The sequence below is a fragment of the Apus apus genome, chromosome 1, assembly GCF_020740795.1.
Source record: "Apus apus isolate bApuApu2 chromosome 1, bApuApu2.pri.cur, whole genome shotgun sequence".
Taxonomy (NCBI): Eukaryota; Metazoa; Chordata; class Aves; order Apodiformes; family Apodidae; genus Apus; species Apus apus.
This window is the reverse complement of record NC_067282.1, coordinates 132481582-132505968: the sequence shown is the minus strand read 5'-3', so window position 1 is coordinate 132505968 and position 24387 is coordinate 132481582. Positions and strand designations below refer to the sequence as shown.

The 24387-nt window shown below is 44.5% G+C and overlaps 2 protein-coding genes across 5 annotated transcripts; one reads left to right on the top strand and one right to left on the bottom strand.

Annotated features, from left to right (window-relative positions):
- Positions 1–1115: 1115 nt before the first annotated feature.
- TSPO (translocator protein) lies at positions 1116–13507 on the bottom strand. Of its 4 annotated transcripts, none has more exons than XM_051642088.1 (5): positions 13419–13507; positions 12735–12906; positions 6045–6245; positions 2767–2905; positions 1116–1866 (listed from the first exon to the last, which is right to left on the bottom strand). In XM_051642088.1, exons 3-5 carry the CDS (start codon positions 6230–6232, stop codon positions 1690–1692), a joined length of 504 nt encoding a protein of 167 aa, XP_051498048.1. In that variant the 5' UTR covers positions 6233–6245; positions 12735–12906; positions 13419–13507; the 3' UTR covers positions 1116–1689. The 4 variants fall into 4 exon arrangements, with proteins under 4 accessions (XP_051498048.1, XP_051498330.1, XP_051498143.1 ...); XM_051642370.1 differs by having other exon boundaries at positions 12735–12898; positions 13419–13481; XM_051642183.1 differs by lacking the exon at positions 12735–12906 and having other exon boundaries at positions 13419–13496.
- An 8-nt stretch (positions 13508–13515) lies between these two features.
- On the top strand, positions 13516–16274 carry MCAT (malonyl-CoA-acyl carrier protein transacylase). The gene is made up of 4 exons (XM_051641951.1): positions 13516–14156; positions 14301–14388; positions 14767–14984; positions 15192–16274. Exons 1-4 carry the CDS (start codon positions 13701–13703, stop codon positions 15612–15614), a joined length of 1185 nt encoding a protein of 394 aa, XP_051497911.1. The 5' UTR covers positions 13516–13700; the 3' UTR covers positions 15615–16274.
- Positions 16275–24387: the final 8113 nt, after the last annotated feature.

Here is a 24387-nt window from a genome sequence, read left to right as displayed (position 1 = left end):
TACTCCAAGCTTTGCAAATATGCAGCATGCTATCTCTCCTGATGAGGGAGCAAGAGGGATATTTTAGGCTACCTCAGGCCGGTCTGCAGAAGCCTGCTTCTTTCCACTGACTGGAACATAGGCTGGAGAAATAAACCATCTGTCTCCTATGGAAATTTAGTCACTGCACAGGTGGAGCAGAAGGGAGAGCTGGATTGCACAGTCAGAAGTGGTGTGACAGCCTGATCACAAGTCAGAACTTTTTTGGATTCCTTACTTAAATGTGATTAAAGAAACATGGTGGAAGTGTTAACATAGATGGTGCAACTGCTTCTGATGCAGGGAAAACATTTTTCTGCAATATAGAATATAGTAATGGGTGCTTGAAGACTGGATGTAAGGGGATATGCAGTACTGTTCAGCAGATGTCACCTGTATGAGAGCAAAAGACACCTTCTGCTTTCAAAGTACCTGAAAACATGTAACAAAGGGCCTAGGGATCTAGAATAAAGGGGAACTTTTCCCTCATCACAAAGAAGAAAGTGATGTCACACTTAGCAAACCAGAAGAATGACTTAAAAAGCAGTAAGACTTGTGCAGTGGGACCATAATCTGTGGGCAAAAATAGTCTGTTGTTGTGCTGTTAGACAAAAAATGTTTTTCTCTTACAGGAAGCAACTGTTTGAACTAAGCATCCCAGATCTTACTATGTCAGCTACCGTAACTCTGAAGAGGAGAAATCCTTGTTGCTGTTTCTAAGCAGTTAAAGTGAGGAGGGGCAGGTATGAGCCCCTAGTTGCTACGGTGTATGTATTGCCCTGCTGGGTAACTGACCCACCTGTGGCTTGGCTGCCAGCTCCACTGTTAAGGTCTAAAGGTGAACTGGCATCACACTGAGGGCCAAGGTATGTTAGTGCTATTTGGGCAGTGCTGCTGGTGATGCTTCAGAAGTGTGTCCAGATATTTAGATCCTCTTAGTTTCTCTCCAGGTGTTCTGAATTTCCTGTTTTGTCTTGCCCATTGCAATGGTGAGAAGAGACAAAGGGGCAATCTTTGAGACTGCAGCATCCTGTTGCATTCAGTATTTTTCAGCTTTAAAACCATTTAAAACAATAAAAACAGATTAACAAGGTTAATAAGTTTACATGTAGTTTAATGCATTTAGCTAACAATAGATTGCACAGTGCTGCACAGTGGGAAGGCACAAATTGTGAAAAAGATCTTGAAAAACATTTCCAGAGTACAATGACCAGAAGATAAGTACCTGACAGCTGTAGTGGGACACACCATACATTAAAGCTCTGTGTCTAGTGGTAAATAAGAAAGATTAAGGCCACAATTATGCCTGTCACTGTTTGGAACAGCTTTCTGGAAGCTGTGTTAATATAAGGCTGGGTTCTTCTTCTGAACATAATGAAGTTGGAGCTTGTGTATTTCTGGTAATAGTTAAAATGCTGTAGTCATATAAAGTGTAATGCTGTAGTACAGAAAACTAGTACTTTTCAATCAGCATTATTCTCTTTGTTTGCTATAAAACCCAGTTACCCTTTGTGACTTGCCAAGTAAAGACACTTGCTTTAAACAAATACTGATTTGTCAACTTGTACTTAACAAACTAGTGGTGTAAGCAGTTCAGCTAAAAACAAAATAAGGCCGTAACTTCATTTAGAAAAATTCTTGTGGAAAAAAGTTGTCTTGGCTGAAAACCATTTATTCATATAGTTTCTTTTTGCGATTGTCCTTCCAGACACGGTAATTGAGTGCAGAAGCCATGGTTAGCCAAGCTAAATAAGGAACCATCAAATAAGCTGCTGTTTTGTTGATGTTATACCAGGAAGCAGTTGTAGCTGTTGCCATACCAGTGGTGAGCAGGAGAGTGACCAGCCCCTGAAACACAGGGAAGTGTTGTGTTATTTTCACTTGTCGAATTTTCTTGACTAGATAGTCTTTGTGTGGCTTTTTCCACTTATCTCTGGGATTTGTTGGATCCCTCCATGAGTTAATTCCTTCTCAGAAAACCAGCCAGCAAAACCGAAAAAGACATTTCTGATGAATTACAAGTTTAATTGACTCATAAAATAAGAGTCACAGAGATGGGCACTGCAGCTGGGAGCAGAAGAGGGAGAAGAAAATCCCTCTCACCGATACCCTCTTTTTTTGACAGCAGGAAGTGCTACACTGAGTACAAACCCAGTGCAACACTAAGCAAGTCACTTAGCTAAGTAAACTTACCCAGTCTTTTCATCTCATAGATGCTGCCTGAAGAGATGCCATGTAAAAGAATCAGTGATAGATTGCAAAGTTTTCCACTGTTACAGCATTGCAAATATATATTAAAAGAACCAGGGAAATATTTTCTATTTTTAATATTGTTTTTATTTCTGAGGCAAGCTGTTTCTCTTCAGACTGCAGAAAATTAGTCTTGTCTAAAAGTGCATGCTAATTACCTGAGTAATGCTATCATAAGCTTCTTCTCACTGCTGTTTGCCAGAGATACCTAGGAATTTTAGTGAGGCATAAATCTGCATTTTCTAATCACACAAAGCCCTTGTCAAGAGATGGCAGAAAGAGCTTCTTGAAATCTAAACATTTCAGGATGTTGTAGATAATGTAAATTCTCTCAAGTGGCTGCTGGGATGTATTAAAGAGAATTTAAAAAAACTTCTGCAAGCCATATTCTGTACTCAGCTCAATTTCAGGGAGAAAAGATTATGATACAAAACTTTAGTCTTTCCACCTTGCAAATGATAGCAGAAGCCTGATTGAGAAACTTGCTTTTCCACTTACCCATCCCATTTTGTGTGCTCCAAAAAATATTGGAGTCCATGCCCAGTTTAGTGCCAGCTGCCCTGCATACAGACCTAGCGGAACCATCGATTCTTCATTGAAGCCCCCCAGTTCCTCCCACACCAGGTAGGAGCCGTATCTGGAGAAAGCAAATAGAAGGTGTCATTCAGTACTTTGGTTAGAAAGCAACCACACATTCTTAATCAAATAAAATTACTTCAGTGCTAGGGTCTACATTAATTTGGAGAAGTAGATATACAGGTACTGCTTGGAACAGTAACTGCCTGCACAGAGTTGATGACCTGCTTCCTGCAGACATCAGTATGGAGGAAGAAAAATTCCCTATCCTGCCAGAATTCTCACTTCTTAGGTGCAGAGAAGCAGATGAAACACTGCACTTCAGTCTTAAAAGACACTGAAATGGAAGCAATGATAAAGGTAAAGGTCTAAAGAGTGAAGTACCTGTTAATTTTGGTACTAAGAGGTGGTGCTTTAAAAATAAACCCACAAGCCACCAACTTTAAATTAATATAGGAAAGATAAGAAGAACGACATCCTAAAGGCAAGTATGGGGATGGTTAGTGTTAGAGGAGGAACCCTATAGTCACTTCTCAAAAGGAAGGGGATAAGGCTGAGGTGAACAAAGATTTCCAGACCCTTCCTTTCTGCAGGATCCTGGATACAGAAAGATCTTCCAAAAATGTTTTGAAGATTTTGAACAGATCATCTTAATGCCATAGAAGAACAGCTCACTGGAGGGATCCCAGAACATAAGCTGCTAAAGACAGAATTCTCAGGATTTAGGAGATTTACTAATGTAAGATTTAATTTTGCCTTGAAGGAGCCTGGTTAGAACAGGGAGCATTTGACACCTAAGACTATTTCTCCTGCTCTTTGACTTTCCCTTTAAACATTAGCTAGATTTCAATCCAGATGACTGCACAGCTATTCCAAGTGACTACAGTAGAATCCCATGGATAAAATGCCAGCATCTGGAACTATACCCTTGTTTCAAAATTAGTAACAAATACTGATCCCATCCTGGTAGGCATGTAAACTGCACAGTGCACTATGCTGGACAGCAGGTGGCTCATATGTATTTCTTTGGGCAGCGGAGCCAAGATGAAGACCAACTTGTAAGCATTATTTTTTCAGGAGCAGACAAACATCCATAGGAGTAATTGCAAGGAGTTCATAGTCTTTTATAGCTCCTACAAGAAGGATTTTCTTTTTTTCTGCTTAACCCAGTTAGTGACCAAGCTTCCTTCTTGGCCATTAGTTTCATAAGGACTGAACAATGCAGCTTTCATATCTTGGCTGTTTAATTGCAGAGAGTATTTTAAAAAAAGAAAGGGGGGGCAGGGTAAGAATTAGAAAGCTTAGAAGTTTATCTTTGTAAAAGGCATTAGGACCCATATCTGTTCCTAAGTGATTTACAGAGCCAGAAAGTGGACTTACAGTTGTTTGTACATCTAACTTTGACTTCAGATCAAGATCATGATGTACAATCCGCTAGGAAGCTAAATGGCAAAGACATGTATGTAAGCTTATTAAATCTTGCTTTGAGTTATTTCTTGCTTTTAATATATTCAAGAGATCCTAAAGGCATGAGGGTTCTTTGATCTTCAAGGAATGTGTGCCCATGATAGATTACAGAAGAAAGTTCAGGTAATAAAAATGATCTTTTCTCTGAGCTAGATGTATAGTACATTACTGGGACCGTTCACCTCGGAATATACTGGTTCTGATATTATCAAAGTAAGTTATAAGCTGTCACAATTTCTATTTAAAAAAAAATCCTGATATCCAGGTTTCTTATGAGGAATCTAGAAATGGGGTTTCAAATGGTATTGTCAAATTGAAAGAAGTCCTTCATGGGAAAGCCACTCAGCTCTTGTCTCTTTGTTAAGACTTTTTTTTTTTAATTCACAGGACAGTAATGATCTGATTCAGCTGCTAATTAATTACTGGAATATACACAAGTAGAGACCAATTTTTAGAAATACTGTGTAAGAGGATGAAGAAAAAAGAATACTGATGGGAAAGGAGGGACAGTACATGAGGCTTCCAAAGCTTTTCTGGAAAGAATATTAAACCAAAATGGGGACAATGTGTGAGAGCTAGTTTAGCATTCAGATACAGTTTCAGACACCACATCATTGCTATATTTGCAACAGGTGGTGTGGTATTTAAGGTAACCTGCAAGTTGACTACGTAATGTTAACTTGGAAAAGATCTGGTCTCTTTGAAACTTCATAAAGTTAGCCAGTGCTCTCTACAGACTACAAATCACTTAAAATATGTCACAATGGAAGAAATGGGAGGGGTAAGCTATAAAAAGCATATTGCAGCCTAAAAACTATTACTATTAGATTAGCAACACTGTGTTCTTGTCAGCTAGGAAAAAACATGCTCAGTTTTAGTCTGTAGCTAGTTCTTAATGACCAAGTGCAGAAAAGACAAAGCATCACTGTTTGTGGGCTACACCAACCTTTGAGGCTCTAGGAGCAGAGTGCTACCTCTTCTCTGTGGCACAGCTCACCACAGTTGACATAAAAGTACATAATGTTGGGTGGACAGCTTTTAGAGCATTTTGTGAGGAGTATCAAAGCTACCCAAACAATCTCCTGAAACAACCTCCCTCTAGAAATATTTTTGCTACATCTTATTCAAAGCAACAGCTGCCAAAATACACTATTATTAAACTTTTAAGGTACCTGTGGGAATGGTATTTAGCCTTGTGATTCTCTGTTCATTTGACAGTAATTGCTGTGCTGCCAAGTATTTTAAACTAGTTAAACAGGAGACAGTAGATGGCTTCAAACATTTACAGTTCAACACCCTGGCAGTTTTATTCAAAAGGAAATGTGTATTTTTATTTTGGTTTCTTTTAATTGAGCTCTGTTATAACAGTTCTCTTTCAGTCCCATCATTCCCCCCTGCCTCACCCCCACCTTTCTTCTTATTTTCCTAAAACTGCTGAAGGATATAGGAAGAAGAAATCCCAGTGCTGCCTTGCTCCATCACTGCCAGCTTAACAGGTCTTCCCCTTTGAATGAATGAGGAAAGCACAGTAATGGCAGCTTTTCAAACTCCTGCTTACAAACGTATCAAACCCACACACAACTCCCCAAACATGTTTTTACCTGTTAAACAGGCAGCTTGACGCAGCTTTTTACAAACTTAGAGCCACAGGAATACAGTAGTTTTCTGGTCTAGCATTATACAATAAGCAACATTGAGATCAGGTAAGTGTTAATACAATATGAAAAACATACCCCATAGATGTATAGAGTGTTCCCCAAACAGGACCAAACACCCAGTTAGGTGGACACCAGGATGGCTTCTGTAGATATGCATACCACACTGGAATTTCTTTTCTGGTTATCCTGCCTCCTAAAAATCCTCCTACATTGGGCAGGAGTGTGAAACCCACTACTGGGGCCCAGGCTCGTACCACTTCCATTGAGACAGTCAACCTGAAACAAACCCAAATGTGGTGGTTAGCAGAGCAATTTTTAAATGAAACTACAACAATACTCCATTTTTAGCTTATTTTAGAAATATCTGTGGGTAGGATCTGATTCACAACCTAGTTCTGTCACTCAGACTGCAACCAAAATGAATGGATCTTGTACCAGGTTCACGGGACAATACTCACCCCCCACAAAGGAACGTATAATTTACAGTGAGGGGGGAGGCCTTTACTCACCTCAGCTTTGTGCACTAAGATTATTGAATTTTACCTAGATATTCTCACCCATAAGTATGGCAGAGAAATAAAGCTGTTTGGTATTTACTCCGCTTGGGAGGGAAAATATGTATGAAGGTAGGTGTATTTCTGTATTTTTTTTAAAAAAAAAGCCCATTCACTCAATGAAGTGGCATAGTCAAGAGTAAGAAAAGACTAATTTCCTGTGCTCAAGCAAAATAACTATGTGTTGCGTTGCATTTTTAGCCTCAAAAGGGTGCTGAGGATGCTCCATGGCATGAGGGATGTGCATTAGTAGCAGACACTTGAGAAGCTACCTCAGAAAATTAACACCAGGGAGGACAATGAGAGGCTAAGTACTTAAATCATGTTTTGCTAAACAAGGAAGGAGATCTCTGTGGATAAATGGGGAGTGCACCTGTGGCTACTTTATGAAGCACTCGGTAAGTTGCAGCAATTTTAGCTGCCAAGACCATGAAGTGTATTGGATTAAATTTGCCTACAGAAGTAAGACTGAACACTGCCTTGTTCTGATAGGCCACACTGCTTTAGTTAGAGTATGGGCAGCAATAAAAAAGCAAGCAAGGAAGCAGGAAAAAGCTTCATTGCAGATTTTCTGGCTAAAAGCCAAATGCTACAGAAGAGCCGTGTTTAGCTTGCAAAAATGTAAACAGATTAGAGGCATGATAAAAAAAGGGCAGAACAGAAACCCATTCTTTTTTTTCAAATACACAGTAGGCAAATACACCCAATTCCTGTTCATCTGTTATGCAGGACAGGGAGACAGGAGAAAGGAATCCTAAGAGAGGTTGCAGCAATAGGGAAAGAGCAGCGGTGGAAGCCTCAGGAGAGAAAACAAGGTTTTAGAGCAACCAGTATTTCAGAGGCTTGTCAAAGAAGTGCCTTATTGACTTGGCTGCTGTCTTGGCCTATGTTTAAAAGCTTTTATTGCCATAGTTGTGGCTGCTGGAATGAGGAGGCAGGGAGTAGGAAAGCAGAAATTCCCCTTGTAACAGATGTGTTTAAACTGGTAGAACTGTTGCACAGATTACATTGCATTGTGGCAATTCTGCTACCAGCAGATTTCTGTTTGGAGAACAGGTATAAATTTGTCCAGCAAGGGAACTCTTGCATCACAGTTTTGTCCCTGTACTCAGGGGTCTGGCCATACAGTTATGCAGATTTCATAAAAACATTTCAGTGACTGGAACTACAAGCCAGATTGCACAGGATTAAAGAAAAACTGGGGTGACAGAAGCAGAGTAGAATTGTGAAGCAAAGCAGAATTTAGAAGACAAACCAGAGCATGGAGGGTCTGGTAAAGCATGCAGGATTAGAAAGTCTGTAAGGAGTAAACAAGAAGGGGCATGCAGGCTGCTGAGCTGTGGGCATGCCTTAGGGGAGAGTCGTGGGAGGGCACTGAATAGGAAAGCACACAAAAAAGGCAGAAAAACCATACAACAGTCAAAAGTCGAAAACAGAACAAAAGAATGGAGAGTGAAAGAAAAACTTAAGCAGGGAAGAATTCAGAACTAAGGCTGTGAAGATGTGGCAGATGTGCTAGTCTGCTGGAATAGTATCAATTAGTTCTTGGGTGGAGGATGAACAACAAAGAGGGGAGGAAAAACCTGCATAGCTCATTGCTGCCGTCCTTCCTGCCTAATGGATTCTACTTGCTATTTACAAGGGAGCGTCTTAAATGGAGCAAAGGAATGACGTGTTCTCCTATGCCTAAGTGTGTATTGTTACCCTGCTGAGGGAGCAGACAGTCAACTGCAGTGTACACTGCTTGTCACCCCTACTGACAGCATGAAAGGGTCTGCTTTTACTGGGATGTGAAGGAATTGCGATGTGCCGGAGCAACAAGGTGTAATGGGAACAAGAACTCCAACCACAATGATTCTCTTTGGATGCCTTCAGATAAGTAATTCCCAAAGGTTAAAATTAGAAATTTAAAGTTATTAAGATCTCGTTAATTCTTAACTCTGTCGCTCTTGCTTTGCCTACAGAGAAAACACTAGTCTTAGTTCTCTACACAGGCTGTAAAGTGCTGATCATTGTGCAGCTCTAGTGTGGTTGTCACATGCTAATTGTATTAATTTTTTTTCAAGTGATAAGCAAGGACCCAAAGGGATTTATGCTTTATTTGGATGTAACAGTATCAGGGTGGTTTCCTGTAGGTGTTAAGCAACTAGGCCTTGTCAGGGGTTCTGACAGTTTATCTCAAGGGAAAAAAATCTGAGTGTTCTGCAAGCGGAAAGTGCTAAATGCTGTCAAATTGGAAAAGTACTGCTCTGCTGCAGTCATTAGTGAATAAATGATGTAGCTACACGTCCATCCCTCTGGGTGTTGGAGGGCAAATGCTGAAATAATTCTTAAGTGACAAAGAGAAAGAAAATCAGGCAAACAGAAACTGGGAAGGCACAAAGCAAAGAAACAGGGAAAACAAAGCCATACATGAACCAGGAAAGGGGAAGAAATAGAAATGATTGAACACACTGGCTTGAACTGAATACTAGTATTTTGACTACTGTTGCTACTATTTATATACTATGCTTTCCAATAGTATTTCTCAGGACTTCCCAAGCATGGCAAAATTCTCTGTCTTTCATAGTACCAAAGAGGGACAAAGCCATGCAGCAAGATCAGAATGTGCTGGTAGGCTCAGCCTAGTAGACCACAGCTGTCCATCAGCAGTGGGAGTTCCTGTATTTTAATTCCCAAGAAATGAAATACTAGTATCAGTTTCCCATAAAAAGCAGTAGCTAACTCAGGGAGCACCACTAGTTAATTTTGGAAGAAGCCATGTCCAGCGCAGAGCCACAAAGATGATTAAGGGAATGGAACATCTCCCTTATGAGGAAAGGCTGAGGGAGCTGGGTCTCTTTAGTTTGGAGAAAAGGAGACTGAGGGGTGACCTCATCAATGTTTACAAATACGTAAAGGGTGAGTGTCAAGAAGATGGAGTTAAGCTTTTTTCAGTGATGACCAGTGATAGGACAAGGAGTAATGGATACAAATTGGAGCATAGGAGGTTTAAGGTGAATATCAGAAAAATTTTTTTTACTGTGAGAGTGACAGAGCCCTGGAACAGGCTGCCCAGAGAGGTTGTGGAGTCTCCTTCTCTGGAGACATTCAAAACCCGCCTGGATGCCTTCCTGTGTGATGTGCTCTAGGTGACCCTGCTCTGGCAGGGGGGTTGGACTAGATGATCTTTCGAGGTCCCTTCCAACCCCTAGGATTCTATGATTCTTCTGGTCACTTGGTGCAGGTCTTTAGTGAGAGAGGAAGTAAAAGGCAGAAATGTGCTAGCAAGTGGGTACATTCAGTCAGTGCTGCAGCATTTGGTTAGGTGTGCAGCATGAGATGTGTGCGATGTTTATAGAACACCCAGGACATTTTTGAAAGTAATGTAATCACAGAGTATATAAAGGATTACAAGCCCTGGCTTCTTCTAGTATATAGCTGGTAATCCTGAAATTACTTGGTGATAAATTACATGGCACAGGTTTGCTAACACAGCCCCTCTAGCTGCACCTATATTGCACAACCTAGAAATAATTAGTACTTTCCCAATCATATCCCAGGTTCACTTCAGGGTGAGAGCTGATTGCACAACGTTCTTGCACCCTGATTTTCATACTGAAGAAACCCGGAGGTCTATGGATCGTATCTGCAGCGTGCCTGGCAGGTACCTGCCTCTAACAACCACCACAGCTGGAAATCTCTTATCCACACATATGCTGAACTTGTTTATTGCTGTTTCCACCTCTTATCTCTGTCCTGCAACATTTCCTTAATCACCCTGCCCATCTTCTGTTTAGCCCTAGCCTGACTTCAGGCAGTCACAGCAGTGCAGTGAGGGCTGCAGCAGGCCAGTTTGTTTTACAGAAGTGTTAAAATAATTTTTCTAGGTATTCAAAGCATCTAGCTTGCCCAAAGCTGGTTTCAGCTACATGAAGTAACAGGAGGAAAAACCCTGCAACTTGCTGCATAGTGGGCTTCTATCTTTCTGCAAGTTGTTCCTCTGTAGCAGTGCAACTTGCAGAGAATCAAACAGAAGCTGTCCGTGTCCTCCTCTTTCTGGAAAAAAACACTGCACACCCAAAAAAAAGGGATGGGGTGTGCTATGGGGCAGGACTAGATATATCATGATAGAGGAGCTGGTTTCCTTCAGCCTGATGAAAAATTAACTAAACCCCCTTCCCTTTGAGCAGGTCTCTGAAAGGCAGGCAGGCCCCTTCTCCAGGCACTCCCAGGGACAGCTTGGTCAGTAGGAAGGAAAGAACAACTACTTTCATTGCATATTCTTATATTCCTGTGCTGATAAACCTCTGCCTGATCCCTTTCTTGTGCAATTTAGGGCTGACTACCCAATCACATGGGGCTTAAATTATAGCTATCGCATTATAAACACAAAGGAAAATCTCTCAGCAGGGCTAAATCACCCAGGCAGTTCTGGGGCTTCTGGTCCCTGCTGTTCAGAGGGTAGGCTGACAAAACTGACCAAGCTGTGAGAGCACTGGAGGTCAGGGGTGTTCCCCCAAAGTGTACACTCTCCCTCTTGTCCTCTACAGTACATTTTTTTTGAGGGCAGGTAAGGTGCTACCTAGGTCTGACAAGCAGCAAGCAGATTTTCCCTAAGGAAACACCTTCTTCCTGAGGTAGCTGTCTGAAGAATTAAGGGGTACAAATTTCAGTTATATTGATAAACTATGCCTGTTGTGGCTTTAACTCCTGGAAAACCACAACACTGAAACTGAAGTTCTATCACAGTCTGTGACACAGAATACAGCTACCACAAAAAAGCAGTCTTATCTTTGTTGTCTTTTTAAATTGTATGTATTATATAAGTATCTAACAAATATGTGTATAGTATATGTTTATAATATGTATTTATAACTAAAATTAAAAATTACTGTATTTATGTAAGGACATAACATGAGGTGTATTCATCAGATTTAGAGACAACAAATCCCACTGCAGAGGTTATGCTTCCTTTGAAATGGCAGAGCACAAACTGTGCAAAAAAATCTATGATTTGTGGAAGATTCATGAACTGGGACCTGAAATGTACCCTAGAACAAAATCTTCCCAGGTGATAGTTTGCCATTTACTGGCAAATCTCATTTTCTTTATGTACGTTTGCATAAAATCTTCTGCACACAGTGCAGTTTAAAGGCCAAATGTCCCCTTGACTACCTTCCTTCTAAACAGGTACTTTCCAGGTATTCTTTTAACCACATCCAGGGGGTGCTTTAATAGCCACAAGAGAACGTTCATGGGGCATCGCCACCGGCAAGTCTCAAGTGCCTGACAAGCGATCTGCGCCCTGTACAGCAAACCAGAGATAGAACAAGCACCACGGTGCCCTCGCAGCCACCGTATCACTCCCTGGTCTGCTACTGTAGTTTGCAGGAACTGGGCTTTGCCTCTGAAAGCATCAAGCACGAAGGTCAGAACCACGAATCTTCCCTGGGCTTGACAGGCCTCCGGTAGGGGGAACTGTCATCTGGCTGCCTGGTGCAAAAGGGGGCAGCCCTTCCTGTCAGGCAGGTGGGGCAGCTGGGATGCCCAGGAGCTCTAGGGCACAAGCTCAACAGGAGAGCAGCAGGTACTCAGCAGTACTCACTCAGGTACTGCCTCTCAGCACAAGAGGCATTACTGCTGACATTACAGGTAGAGACAGCCACCGAATGGGATGTGGTCATGTATTTGTCATATAAATCATGTATTACTGCCCATATATTTCAGCTAACTTGACAGGCTCACAGGCTCTGCCAGGTATTTTACCTGGAGGCTGACAAAAATGGAGGAAACCACCTTATGGAGCAGCATAGGAGAGAGATCAGAGATGTGAGCTAAATCTGCTCGCTGTGATCCTTTTGAATCGGCCTGAATAAAAAGGCGACAGGATTTCTTGCTATTTTGACCCATTTTCCTTCTCCTGAGTTCAGCTAATGTAATCTCATTCATTAAGCTGCTGCTCTGGGAAGCCTGGCTGCTCAGCACTCTTTCATAACCCGAAGTGATGCAAGGGCATTGCACAACTGCAACTTCGGCATGGCAACTTTCACCGTTTTTTTGGATGCTTCAGTTAGCAAAGTGCATCTTGTGCTGATTTGTCAGTGTTACTTGGAAATTCAGGAGGGGGGGGGGGGGGGGAAACAAATAAGAACAAACAACAACAAAAAAAATCCTTTAGCTCTTAAAGAAATGTTTCATCAAAAGCAGATTCCAGCGATACTTAGAGTACCTTTTATTTCAACAGCAACCTGAAATAACCTTCACTCGAGTGCGGGGTGCGGGAAGGCTGGGCTGCGGGCCCCCGAGGGACCGGAGCCACATCTGCTGCCAGGCACCGCGTCTGGCTGAGAGCGGCAAAGCCGGCTGCCCGCACAGCTGGACAGCTGCGAACCGCTGCAGAACTCATACGCGAAAAGAAAATCACAGTCAGCTGCTGCGTCGAGTTCCCTTTTTACAACAGCAACCCCAAAAAAAACCACTTTCCATGGCGAATACCGGCACGGGAAAGCAGCCACGCTTCACCCGACCGAACCCCCTCTGCCCGGGCGGTGCCGATGGCCCGGGCGGTGCCCCCGTCCCGCGGCCTGTCCCCACACACCGCCCGGCGGGACCCGCTGGCCAGGGCTGCCGGAGCTGCCTGGCGCTCGCCACACGCCGCTTTCCTCACACTCCTCCGCCTGCCCGCGCTCCGCCCCGGGGGAGCCGCGGCGGCTGCCGTGGCCTCCGGAGCGGTGCCGCCGCCAGGACCAAAGCGGGGGCTGCCCGGGGTGAGGCGGGGCCGGCCGGGACCCGGCCGCTGCGCCGCGCCGGGCCGCGCTGCGGGGCTGCGCCGCTCGCACGGGCCCTCCCGCTCCCGTCCCGCTCCGTCCTGCGGGCAAGGCCGCGCGCGGGACGCGGGGCAGCCCCGCGTTACCTCCGCTCCCGCGCCGCCTGTCGCGCCTCCTCCGCCGCGAGCCGCCGGTGCCCGCCCCCAGCGCCGCCCGCGCCCAGCGCCGGCCGGGCCCGCCCCGCGGAGGCAGCTCCGGCGGCGGGAGGGAGGAGCGGCGTGGCGAGGCGAGGCGAGGAGCGTGGCGAGGAGCGGGCCCGGCGCGGAGGGCGCGGCTGAGGGCGGCGAGCGCCGGGGCCGCCCGAGCTGCCTGCCTCTCCCCCGCCCGGCGGGGGGGTGGCTGCCGGCGGGGGCCGCCGGGCGGCGGCCATGGGCAGCTGGGCCGCGGCGACATGGCGGCTTGGTGGCTGCAGCGGGCGCGGCGCCCTCCGCGGCGCACCTCGGCGGCGGGGCAGCTCCCGCCCCGGCGATGGGCACCGGGCGGCGAGCCTGAGCGACCTGCTGCAGAGCTCGGTGGGGGCCGAGGAGCCGGGCGCGGCGGCGGCGGCGGCGGCGTCGAGTCGGGAGCGGCCGTGCCCCCGGGAGGGCACGGTGCTGCTCTTCCCCGGGCAGGGCAGCCAGTTCGTGGGGATGGGCCGCGGGCTGCTGGGGTACCCCGGCGTGCGGGACATGTACCGCCTGGCCGAGAAGGTGCTGGGCTACGACCTGCTTTCCCTCTGCCTCGAGGGGCCGCGGGACGAGCTGGACCGCACCCAGCGCTGCCAGCCCGCCGTGTTCGTCGCCTCCCTGGCCGCCGTGGAGAAGCTCAACCACCAGCAGCCTGAAGTGAGGGGCGCGCTGCGGCGGCGGGGAGCGGGGCGGGGGGAGGCCGGCCCGGGGGGCCCGGGGGGGTCTGGGGCCTGGGCGCGGCCTGCGGGGCCTTGCCGGCAGGGCCGGGCTGATGGCGGCCGCGGGGCTGTCTCCGTGCAGGTGGTGCAGCGCTGCGTGGCGGCGGCGGGCTACAGCGTGGGGGAGTTCGCGGCGCTGGTCTTCGCTGGAGCCCTCAGCTTTGCCGAAGGTGCCCGGGAAATGTGCTGAACCCCTTCCCCCACACTCCCCCACCCCCTCCCCTCCCCTTCCAGTAGGCTCTCCCACCCCGTGCTTCTTCCAAAGCCCCGTTACCGCTGTTTCCCTCCTTTTTTCTTTATTTTTTTTCTTTCGGTGTGTTTTGTTTTGTTTTTTTTTTCCTATTATATTAGGATCGATTTCACTTTCTATTTCCCCTGTTCACTTCAATACGCGTAACTCGGCATTAAAAGCATTGACGTGTCACGAAGAGTGAACAGCCGCCCTTTCTTGCGCAGCAGCAGCCGCAGCCCGGGCGCCTTCAGCGGGGTCTCCCCCGGCTCTTGCCCTTACCCGGCATCTCTTGTTTTTTTTTCCCCCCCTCCCTCAGCGCTGTACGCGGTGAAAGTCCGCGCCGAAGCCATGCAAAAGGCGTCGGAAGCTGTCCCCAGCGGAATGCTGTCGGTTATCGGTCGGCGAGAGGCAAATTACAAATTTGCCTGCCTGGAAGCCCGTAAACACTGCGAGTCGCTGGGTATAGCCAACCCTGTGTGTGCCGTCTCAAACTATTTGTTTCCAGACTGCAGAGTCGTTGCAGGACACTTGCAGGTACTTCAGAGTCACTGGTGCCTTTTCGCTCAAGTTAACTCTTGGTTTTTCAGACCGCTTTCTTGGCGCTTGTGCCTGGAAGTTAAGTAGTTCGCCCAAGCCCAGAGTGTTTGATCGGTGGGGTTTTCTTCCGGCGTGTGTGCTCCGCGGTTGGGTGTGACTTGAGTGCTGTGGTACAAGACTCTCACTTCTCTCTCTCTTTTATAGGCTTTGGAGTTTTTGCAGGAGAATGCCCGGAAATACTATTTTACACGTACAAAAATGCTTCCGGTCAGTGGGGCTTTTCATACCAGACTTATGGAACCAGCAGTAGAGCCTTTGGCTGAAGTCCTAAAATCGATTGAGATTCAGAAACCACTGGTCTGTGTCTATTCCAATGTTGATGGCAAAAAGTACATGCATTCAAAGCACATTCAGAAGCTGTTAGTGAAGCAGGTGGTTTCACCTGTTATGTGGGAACAGACCATGCATTCTGTCTATGAAAGAAAGCAAGGAACAGAATTTCCTTACACGTATGAAGTGGGACCCGGGAAGCAGCTGGGAGCCATTCTCAAAAAATGTAATTTAAAGGCCTGGAAACAGTATAACCATGTAGATGCCCTGGAAGATGAGGAAGCAGCAGAGACCTAAGTAGCTTTTTGAGAAAAAATCCTCGCGACTTGATTTTTCTGTCCAATTTTAGAATTGTGCTCCCAAAAGAGGAAGTCTTGAACATTTTCATGGCTTCTGATGATGAAAAGGGCGCCGCGTGCGTAGGCGCAGCGAACGTTTTCCTTCCCCGGGTGCCTGAGGTGTGGAAGGGGAGAGCGAAGTCGGGCTCTTCCCGTCGGTGTCAGGACTGCGGAACGGCCAATAAATGCACCAGATTAGCCTTCTGTTGGGCTGACTCAATCCTGCAAGCAACTTCCCCTCTCTTCTTTCTTGTTTTTTTCTTGTCCTTTCTAACGTTTTTCCAGGGGTGTGGATTCAAGTTAAAGTTGGTAGCCGTGGCTATCTGGGGCAGGGTTGTTCCGCCTGGATAGAACTGGGCGGTTGGCTCTGGGTTGCGGAGGGCTCCACACGTGGGCGTGAGGGTGTGTTCAGGGGAGCTGTTTGCTTGGCACAGCTTTTGGCGCCTTGATGTTCCGGTTTTCTAACTTGTCTGACTTGTCAGGACGTTCTTCGGTGTAAAATCCTGTCTTATTTTGTCCCCATGTTGCTAGGTAGCAGCCGGGTAAGGCAGAAGATGTAATTAGGAATGTGGTTTTCTGAAGGTTAAACTGTCAATAAATGATAAAGCTTGTTTCGATATTTCTAACGCTGTGAGGTGCATCATTGCCGGCCATACACGAACGGAAGTAATTTTCCTTCTAGTTGTTGGGTGGCACGGTGGTTGTGCTCAGTTACACAACAAATGTTTCACTGAAAGAAAAAGCCTACCAGAATTGCCCAGCTTCCCCGGGCCATGGGGCTTTTGTTGTCTCTGGCCAAGCCTCTTCAGGCTGCATAGGCTGGATTGGCCTTTTGGGTGACTCTTCTTGATGGAGCAGAAAACAGCAGCACTGGAAACTTTGCAGAAAGGTCTTTTAGGGGCTGCCCTCGTACACAGCTGAATCCTGTGGTAACAAGAGTGCCAGGGAGGAGGATTTCAATGCTGGTATTTCAGTTCTCTCTGTATTCTTGGCTGTGTTTTGCCAGCCTGTATGTTTTCTGGCAGCAGGAAATGAGCTGGAGAGGTGTGGGTTGTCCCAAGCCCTCCTGGAAAGAGCTTCCTGGTTCCCTTGTTGGCACTGACTGTTGTTGGATGGGTGAGGGCTGGTAGCAGGTTCCTGGGCTGGCTGGCTGACTGCAGGGGAGCACCCGCTGCCTCCAGCACCTTCCTTAGTGCCTGCAGAGCTCTAGGTAGCACTTGTAATGGCTTTAGCACCAAATCCACGGGTTTGCATTGTGTAACCAACCCCTGGCTTATTAAAATAGGTACAGTTGTGCCACATGCTGCTGCCTGGGCAAGATATCTGCAGGGTGTGCAGAAAAGGTGTGTTTGCTTTGTGTGCTATTCATCTGCAAGAGGTACTGAAAGCTTTAGGAAGTAAGAGAGAACTGTATTTGCTGGGGGATCGTGTACAAGCGAGCAGGGAGAGGTTACAGAAAAGCTTCAGCTGAACCCTAGCTGTTCTTCTTTTTAATTTTTTGCATTTAAATGGTTTGTTTGACAGATATATAGGAAAAAAATTATGATATATTACTTAAATGACCATGCCTGTCTTCAGTAATTTATGAAATGCAGAATAACTTCCAATTGCAGTCTTAATCATTTCATAATATCACATTTCTGAAAGGTAAGGTGAATTGTAAAATACTAGCCTTAACTATGATTGCTTTGTGGAGTATATTATTAAGCAGTTCTTTTGTGGACTGAAATTGGCAGCTGAGCCCACCTTTTACAGTACAAATTCCACTTTTGGTATGTGTAAATATTAACTGTTGGTAAAATAGAAAAGAATTTCATAGAAGCTGTCAGCTCTTGGAATACTGGAGGCTGCCAGTTAAGGGCTGGGATTACTGTAAAGAAAATTGTTTCAGTGAAAGCTCCTATGTTACAGGCAAGGTGCTAATTCTTCAATAAAGCATACCAAAGTTGTCACTACGTGGTTAGAGTATCTCAAATAAATCCCATTCATCTTATTAAATGCTGAATTAGGTGCTGTGTTAGAACTTTCAGACTACATCTTGTAAGACCAAACACAATGTTATTGACTTTGAAACCAGCTTTTATGGTAGTTGGAACTGAGCATGGCATGTTGGTCGCACCGATTTTGGATTTAGTATAGTGCTTTACAGTTTCTGGACTTTTAATTATTTCTCCTTTTTGTGGAATTTTTGGAGACCTGTTTTCTATTTGTATTGTTCTTACAATATTTTTTTTTTCCACCGTCATTTCATGTTTTGCACGCTTTGCCTGGAATAAAAGGGCTTTGGGAGAACCATGGTTAAAATCTGTTTGCATATGCAGAGTATTAGATAACCTTTGCATCTTGGTCAGCTGCAGAGTGCCAAAGGGGTGTCTGGATCCCAAGAGCATCCTGCTCCTGTGGGTCCTGTTGAATTAGTGAGGAAAAGGAACCGTAGCCACTGCGTGGGTGTTTGCTTTTTTTCTGGGTGGCAGTTGAGCCTTAGCTGAGGTAGCAAAGCCTGCACTGCTGAGGCTGCTCCTCAGTGAGCCTCCTGTTTTCCAAAGCAGAAGCCAAGTGGTATCATCCTTGTGTTGTTGCTGCAGTTTATACCAGCTAAAAAAAAAGGTGGGATGGATGTCCTCATACCCCTGTCTTGAGAGCGCTCAGGGCTTGCTTTCGTGTAGCGCCTGGCAGCCTGGTGTCACGTTGGGGTATGGCTGCAAATGAGCAGGAGGGTGTCCTGTGTGTTGCAAAACTTGTCTATGGCCCTGCAGAGAGTGGCGTGCAAACTAAGATTTCTAGATCTTAGCACAGTTACCTGCCTTCCTTTTATGTGCTTACTCATGTATCCCTTCTGCTTCTGGAAACTGAACTTTTAAAATGTGTAAAGTCAGCACAGTCCCCTTCACCTAGGAACAAGCAGAAACGGGATGTAGAAAAAAAGTGCAGTAAACTGTAACATGAGGAAGTGTGCAGTTACAAAAATTAAAAAAAGGTAATTACAGTTTTGTCTCCTGAGTCACAGTGCAGAGCCTTAACTGGGAGACTCATTGTTCAGCTCCGCAGGTGAGAGGGAGCCTGGTTATTACCGCTCACTGCGGGAACTCCAGTTTGCGCAAATTGTTGTGGGTGCTGTTTGCTTTGTGTTTCACTTGCTTCATGGGTGTGATTACATTTTATAGTCCTTGAGACTGCATTTTGCTCTGTACATGCTGAACATCCCCTTTTGTGAATCATAGTATGACATTACTGACTGCAAGAGGAATTGCAGAGTCATCCCACGCGGCTCTCAGATGGAATAGGCAGTGTGGCAGTCTCCTGTTTATCACTGCTCCCCTGTGAATAAATATGATTTATCTAGAAATAACTGAAATTGTTTTGTAGTGTTAAAGTGATTCAGCTGTGAATAATCCATTTTCGGCAGCTGGTATTTCTATTGCACGTGCATTGAGTGTTTATTAGACACTCTTGATGGGAATTTTTACCCTTCACTGAAAAAACAGTAACACATTTTCTGTCACGCTGCTGTTGTGGAGTTAAACAGAGCAGTCAACTCACTGAAAACTGAAACTTTGGTCTGTTGTTTTTTGTTATATGGGCAAATCAGTTGGCCAGCTCCTGAGACTCAGGTTCCAGATGAGCTAATTGTGCTTTTTTAGAAAAAAACTTGCCTACCTGTTGCTGAATGGCAAATTGGCCCAAGAGCATTTTGAAAAGAGGTGACACCTGAATACCTACTGCTGCTCCTGCTTGAACTTCCAAGGTGTGCTGGAGCCATCCAAGGTGTGCTGGAGCCATCACCTGGTATGTACCTTCTTTGTGTACCTTCTTTTTGCTCTGAATTTCAAGTCAATCAAAAATATGTCTGAAGTATTTAACATTAAATGGTTGAGTGAAATATTCTAGTTTAACCTTTTTTTTTTTTTACTTTTTTTTTTTTCTTTTAATCCACCCCCACTGAATAATTTTTTGAGGTGGTTAGGATCATAATGGGATTTGGGCACCATTCGGAAAAAGAGAGAAAACACATTCTTCAAGCCACCCAGACTTGACTGGGTTTGGCATTTGTCTCCACTGAAGAAAATAGTGCTTCAGATTCCTTGTCTGGTGGAAAGCAGGGACTCAAAATTGAAACTCCAACCTCTCAGATAAGTGCTGAAGTCACTAGGCCACTAAATATTGTATTTTCCTGTTTCAAAATTGTGCTAACCGTAGTAGTCACTTGACTAGGCAGGAAGCAGGTATTCCCTCTGCTGAGGGGAATACCCAGACCACAGAGATGCACTTTCATTTTCTCTCACTGAGAGAGAGTCTGTCACTGTATACAGTGAAAAGTAGCTTCAAAAGCAAAGGGTAGTAGGGAAGATGCACCCAGATACAGAGAATAACTTGGTACAGGTGGGGCAGGGTGTGTTGTCAGAGAGAAGAAACCCCATTGTGTCCCAGTGGCACCCATGGGGTATGCAAGGGTGACACCCTCAGCAATCTCCATCCTGAAAGCTGTGCTCAGGTTTCCCTTAGTCATCTATTTCCCCCTAAGTACATGCCTTCTAAAAAAAAAGTGTTCTAAAAATAATCCCTTTTCCAAATTCAATCAAATTCTTGAGTTTTTTGGGGCAACTCAAAGTTTTACTTTGAAAAGAGGCAGAATATTAAGATTTCTGAAAACATTCTGGAAAAGTGGCCCTCAAGTACCAACGCAACCCACTTGCTCATTTGAAACTCTCTCCAATAAGCTATCATTTGATATGCTAATTTTACTACATAAGAATGAAATAAAGCTGTCCCATGGTCTTAGCAAAATGTACACAACAAGATACTGTTACTAATGTGTGATAGCACCATCTTGGGAAATAAAGTAGAAAACACTACAAAACATTTGAAGCAACAATTTAATTTTTAAAAAGTATAATGGTTTTAATCTTCACTATTGCTTTTACTGTGTTAAAATTCAAAGGCTGTCCAGCATGCCTTCAGTATTCCCTACATCCAGAATCTCTTTAAGAAACTTGTTTATATGAAATAGACACTTTATATCGCATGAAAACAAACACAAAAAAGACAGACTTCCTAATCGCCTGGAGTCACATTTCGAAACTAGCAAGTCAGGCAGTTATCCAGCAACAACCTCATTTTAAACATTTTTCTTTTTTAAAAAAGGTATGAAACAGCAGTGACCCAGCACTAGCCTAGGTTTTAAATATAAAAGAGATCTTTATCAGTGTAAATTTGAAAAACAAACCAGCTGCCACCACCTGGGTGTTAATGATATTGGTCAGAGTCCAGCAATGACCTCCTGTTGTAATTCTCTCTGTTAATTCTGCAGTCCATAATTCATGGCCCACCAAAAGGCAACAACAAGCAAGGCTGCAGGCACCAGCTTCTGGCAGATACACCTGAAAGGAAGCCTGCAAATCTGTGGGAAGAGAAGGGAAGGTAATTAGAAATAACAGGCAGCAAAAAGATGGTGCAGAAAAGCCAACAAGAACCCCTGCGTGTGAGGTTAGTGTGAAATGGAGAATACAGTCCTGTCCTCTAGAAATGAGCTTTGGGATCTAGGTTTGCTTGTGAGTACTGTGACTGCTGCAGTGGCAGCATCACATCCAGCCTCTAAAGAATCCTCTCTTCTTGGGGGTGACCACTGGGTAAAACTCTGCCAGGAGCAGACCCTTGCAGCTTCTTACAGTGGGAGAAATCTTCCCTCTGCATGGAACCCCTGGGAGCTGTGTGGGACTTGGGCAGCTGTTTGCAGACATTTGGCATACTCTGTCTATAACAGAGAAATTTTAGCCTAAAAAGAAAAAAAAAGGAGCAATGGGAGGACACCAACAAATGAAGGAATAAACCCAAACCTGAAGCTGCATTATATGCTTTACTCGTTGATACATACATGGGAGTAAACTGTTGCTCCTACCTACTTGACAATGAAAAGGTGGGAGAAAAGGGAAAGAGCATACCCAGCTTCCATAACCAATGATCCTCTTTGTCCAGTTATTGTTCAAAATATTTCCAGAGCTTCTTATAACACTTTTAATAATATTCCATATCTGGAAAACACTGATAGCAATGCTGATGATTTAAAGAAAGAAAAAAGAAAAAAATTAAAAAATAAAAAAATAAGCATGGGGATAGAAAATTTATTCTAAAAATTGGCAAATAAAATACCCAGGTTTAGAAAACTCCAAAAATAAACCCAAAACTCTAGTGTTATTTCCTGAAAGTCTACGTGTACTTCTATCTAAATATTTAGGACTAAGACCTGGCAACTTAGTAGAGCTTTGAGTGGTAAGGGTAATTTGGTTTCAAAATGAATTGATCACTAACATCGCACAAGGAAACATGCAGCAGACCTCCTGAACAACAGTTTTGTGCCTTTGCTCTTGTTTCAAACTTGGAACAGCACAACCCAATGGGAGCAGTTGATGTCTAGTGAATCGGAGTTTGAGGCAGCAATACAGGAGTGACACAGCAATCCCCCAGGGTCCTTGTGCAGCATGAATTCAGCTTTCCTGAGGTAGAAGTTGTATGACTCTATGCTGCATCCAGGAGTGCAGCTGTAACTGAACTGTATGCTCTGTAAGTCTGCAATATGTGACTGTCCTCTCCCTGAAGCAGGGAGAGAAGAGGTAGAGCTGCGCTTGGGGGTTCAGGCCATGAGTGCATGTCAGTTAACCTGCAGTTAATAACAATCCATGAAAACCCTGTCAACTCACAGCAGATAAGAGGCAATCCAAAGTAGCCTGGCCACGTTTTCTTTTATTGTGGGTGCGTTATTTGACATGCAGTAACATGTTAATCCCCAAAACATCACCCTTAACTAGGCTGAAGACTTCTCATCTTTCACTTGTGTTTAAGGACACTGTTTATCCTAGAAAACTATAGGGCTACTGTGAATTTAAGTACCAAGGAACTATGTACATCTTTTGACTAAATGGCTGTAGTCCATGGAGACAATTCACATTATAAAGCTACAAGACGCAGTATCAGTTTTGATTGTTTGAGGTTCTGTGTGAAGCAGCAGTAGTAGCAGTAACATTTTTTTACTTGTTGTACAGAAATACTGTTGTTTATCTAACATTACAATTTATCCATCTAACATGGTTTCTAAAAAGATGTGACAGTGCCAGGAAGGTAACTTACTGGTGTGCCAGGTGGAGCAGTGTATCTCCAAACTTCCTGTGGTATGTCCTGTTCAGTTCATCCCCTATCAGAGCAAGCTGATGGCCAACCTGGACAGCTGAGCTGTAAGGTGTATGAGGATGGGCATGTTAGAGGAAAATACTGCAACAGAAATTCTCTGAAGAGCACTCTGCAAATGTCAGGCACAGTTACTCCCCTAACAGTTGGACTAAGCTGGGCAGGTAAAAGCAAAATGTTAATGTTTTTTTTTTCCTGTTACTTACGGTTTTGTTGATTAGGCATCATACACCCATATTTATGTGTGTACAGAAGTGCTTTGTTGCTTTCAATAAAAAGCTGCATATTTGGCACTTCAGAAAAAAAATTTTGTTTTTTTAGGTGTCTTATTTCTTCATAAAAGGCAACAGAAATCTGGCTCATTGGGGTTTTTTCCCCCCACATTGTCCCAGCCCTCCTATCATACCTTTCAAAATATTTCCTCTTACAGAACTGCTGGCTTTTTCATCCAACAGATTTACTCCAATGATTTCCACAATGCAGTGCAGGTCTCCAGCTAATGGGTGGTGCCAGGGTATGAACTGACCAAATCCTAAAGCTCTTAGGGAGGTCCTGGGGGTGTGCAGAACCTTGAACTACATGGCTGATGTCAAAAACTGGGTACACTTTCCTGATTAAAATTTTAAATTAGATTTAGCTTCTCTTAGACACTCAGGTTTGGTGGGTTTTTTTGGTAGAAAAACAAATGACTACACATTTGTATTTAAACTTGTATTTCTGCTGAGATCTGTTGATGAGATCTGCTGAATACTAAGTGGGCTTAAGAGCTTAAGTCTAGAGATCTGCTTAAAAAAACTTAGGCTTGGTTTCGTCAGTCCAACAACAACAGAAAAAAAAACCCCACAGAAAGGAATTTTCACAGACGGGGAAAGGCAGGCCCTGACTCTTGAACTGGAAAAAATGTATGTATGGGATTAAGAAAAACCCAAAGCAGCACTATCAGTTTGTTGTGAGAGGCGCCTAGAGAATTATGTAAAAATGGCTTCCTCAGCTGCTTGCTATAACAGGTGGATTTCTAATGAAGCCACATCTGTGTCCCTGTGCAGGATACAAACTTGCAGACATTTAATGCAGCATAATCTTGCATGGTCAGTATTAATCACTACAGGTTATCTACACTTGCATCTATTCAATTTCCAGTATCACTCCAAATAATTCAATGATTATTTGGCTTAGCAGAGTCGTCTGAGAAGTCTGAGGGTTTGCACTGGGGGGGGAAGAGGAGGGGAAGGATGGGGAAGACAGAAGGAGTATTAATGCAGCATGATACCTGATATTAAACTCCATTTGCTGTGTGGTGTCTGGAATTGTTCGGAGGTTACTGTAGGTTTCCTCTTCTGGTGCTCCATTGGGGTAGCCAGAGGGGACAAAATGCCTGGGGCTTCTCCTTGTTTGAGACATCTTATTCTGCAACGAGTCATGAAAGACAACCCTGTGGCTCCTTGTAACACAAGATCTTTTCAGTTTAGATGGAAATTGTTTAACGTGCTTTTAACATTACCCTTTTTATTTCTCCAGTCAGAACGCGAGCGTTGCTAAAATAGCTATTTTGA

Bases quoted from the DNA above. Each gene is read 5' to 3' on its own strand.
- TSPO (XM_051642088.1), bottom strand. From the start codon at position 6,232: ATGGAAGTGGTACGAGCCTGGGCCCCAGTAGTGGGTTTCACACTCCTG. The intron at 2,906-6,044 runs GTATGTTTTTCA...TGCTTTCTCCAG, and splicing joins ACACTCTATACATCTATGGG to ATACGGCTCCTACCTGGTGT. The intron at 1,867-2,766 runs GTAAGTGGAAAA...CCTGTGTTTCAG, and splicing joins GAGCACACAAAATGGGATGG to GGGCTGGTCACTCTCCTGCT.
- MCAT (XM_051641951.1), top strand. From the start codon at position 13,701: ATGGGCAGCTGGGCCGCGGCGACATGGCGGCTTGGTGGCTGCAGCGGG. The intron at 14,157-14,300 runs GTGAGGGGCGCG...GTCTCCGTGCAG, and splicing joins TCAACCACCAGCAGCCTGAA to GTGGTGCAGCGCTGCGTGGC. The intron at 14,985-15,191 runs GTACTTCAGAGT...TCTCTTTTATAG, and splicing joins TCGTTGCAGGACACTTGCAG to GCTTTGGAGTTTTTGCAGGA.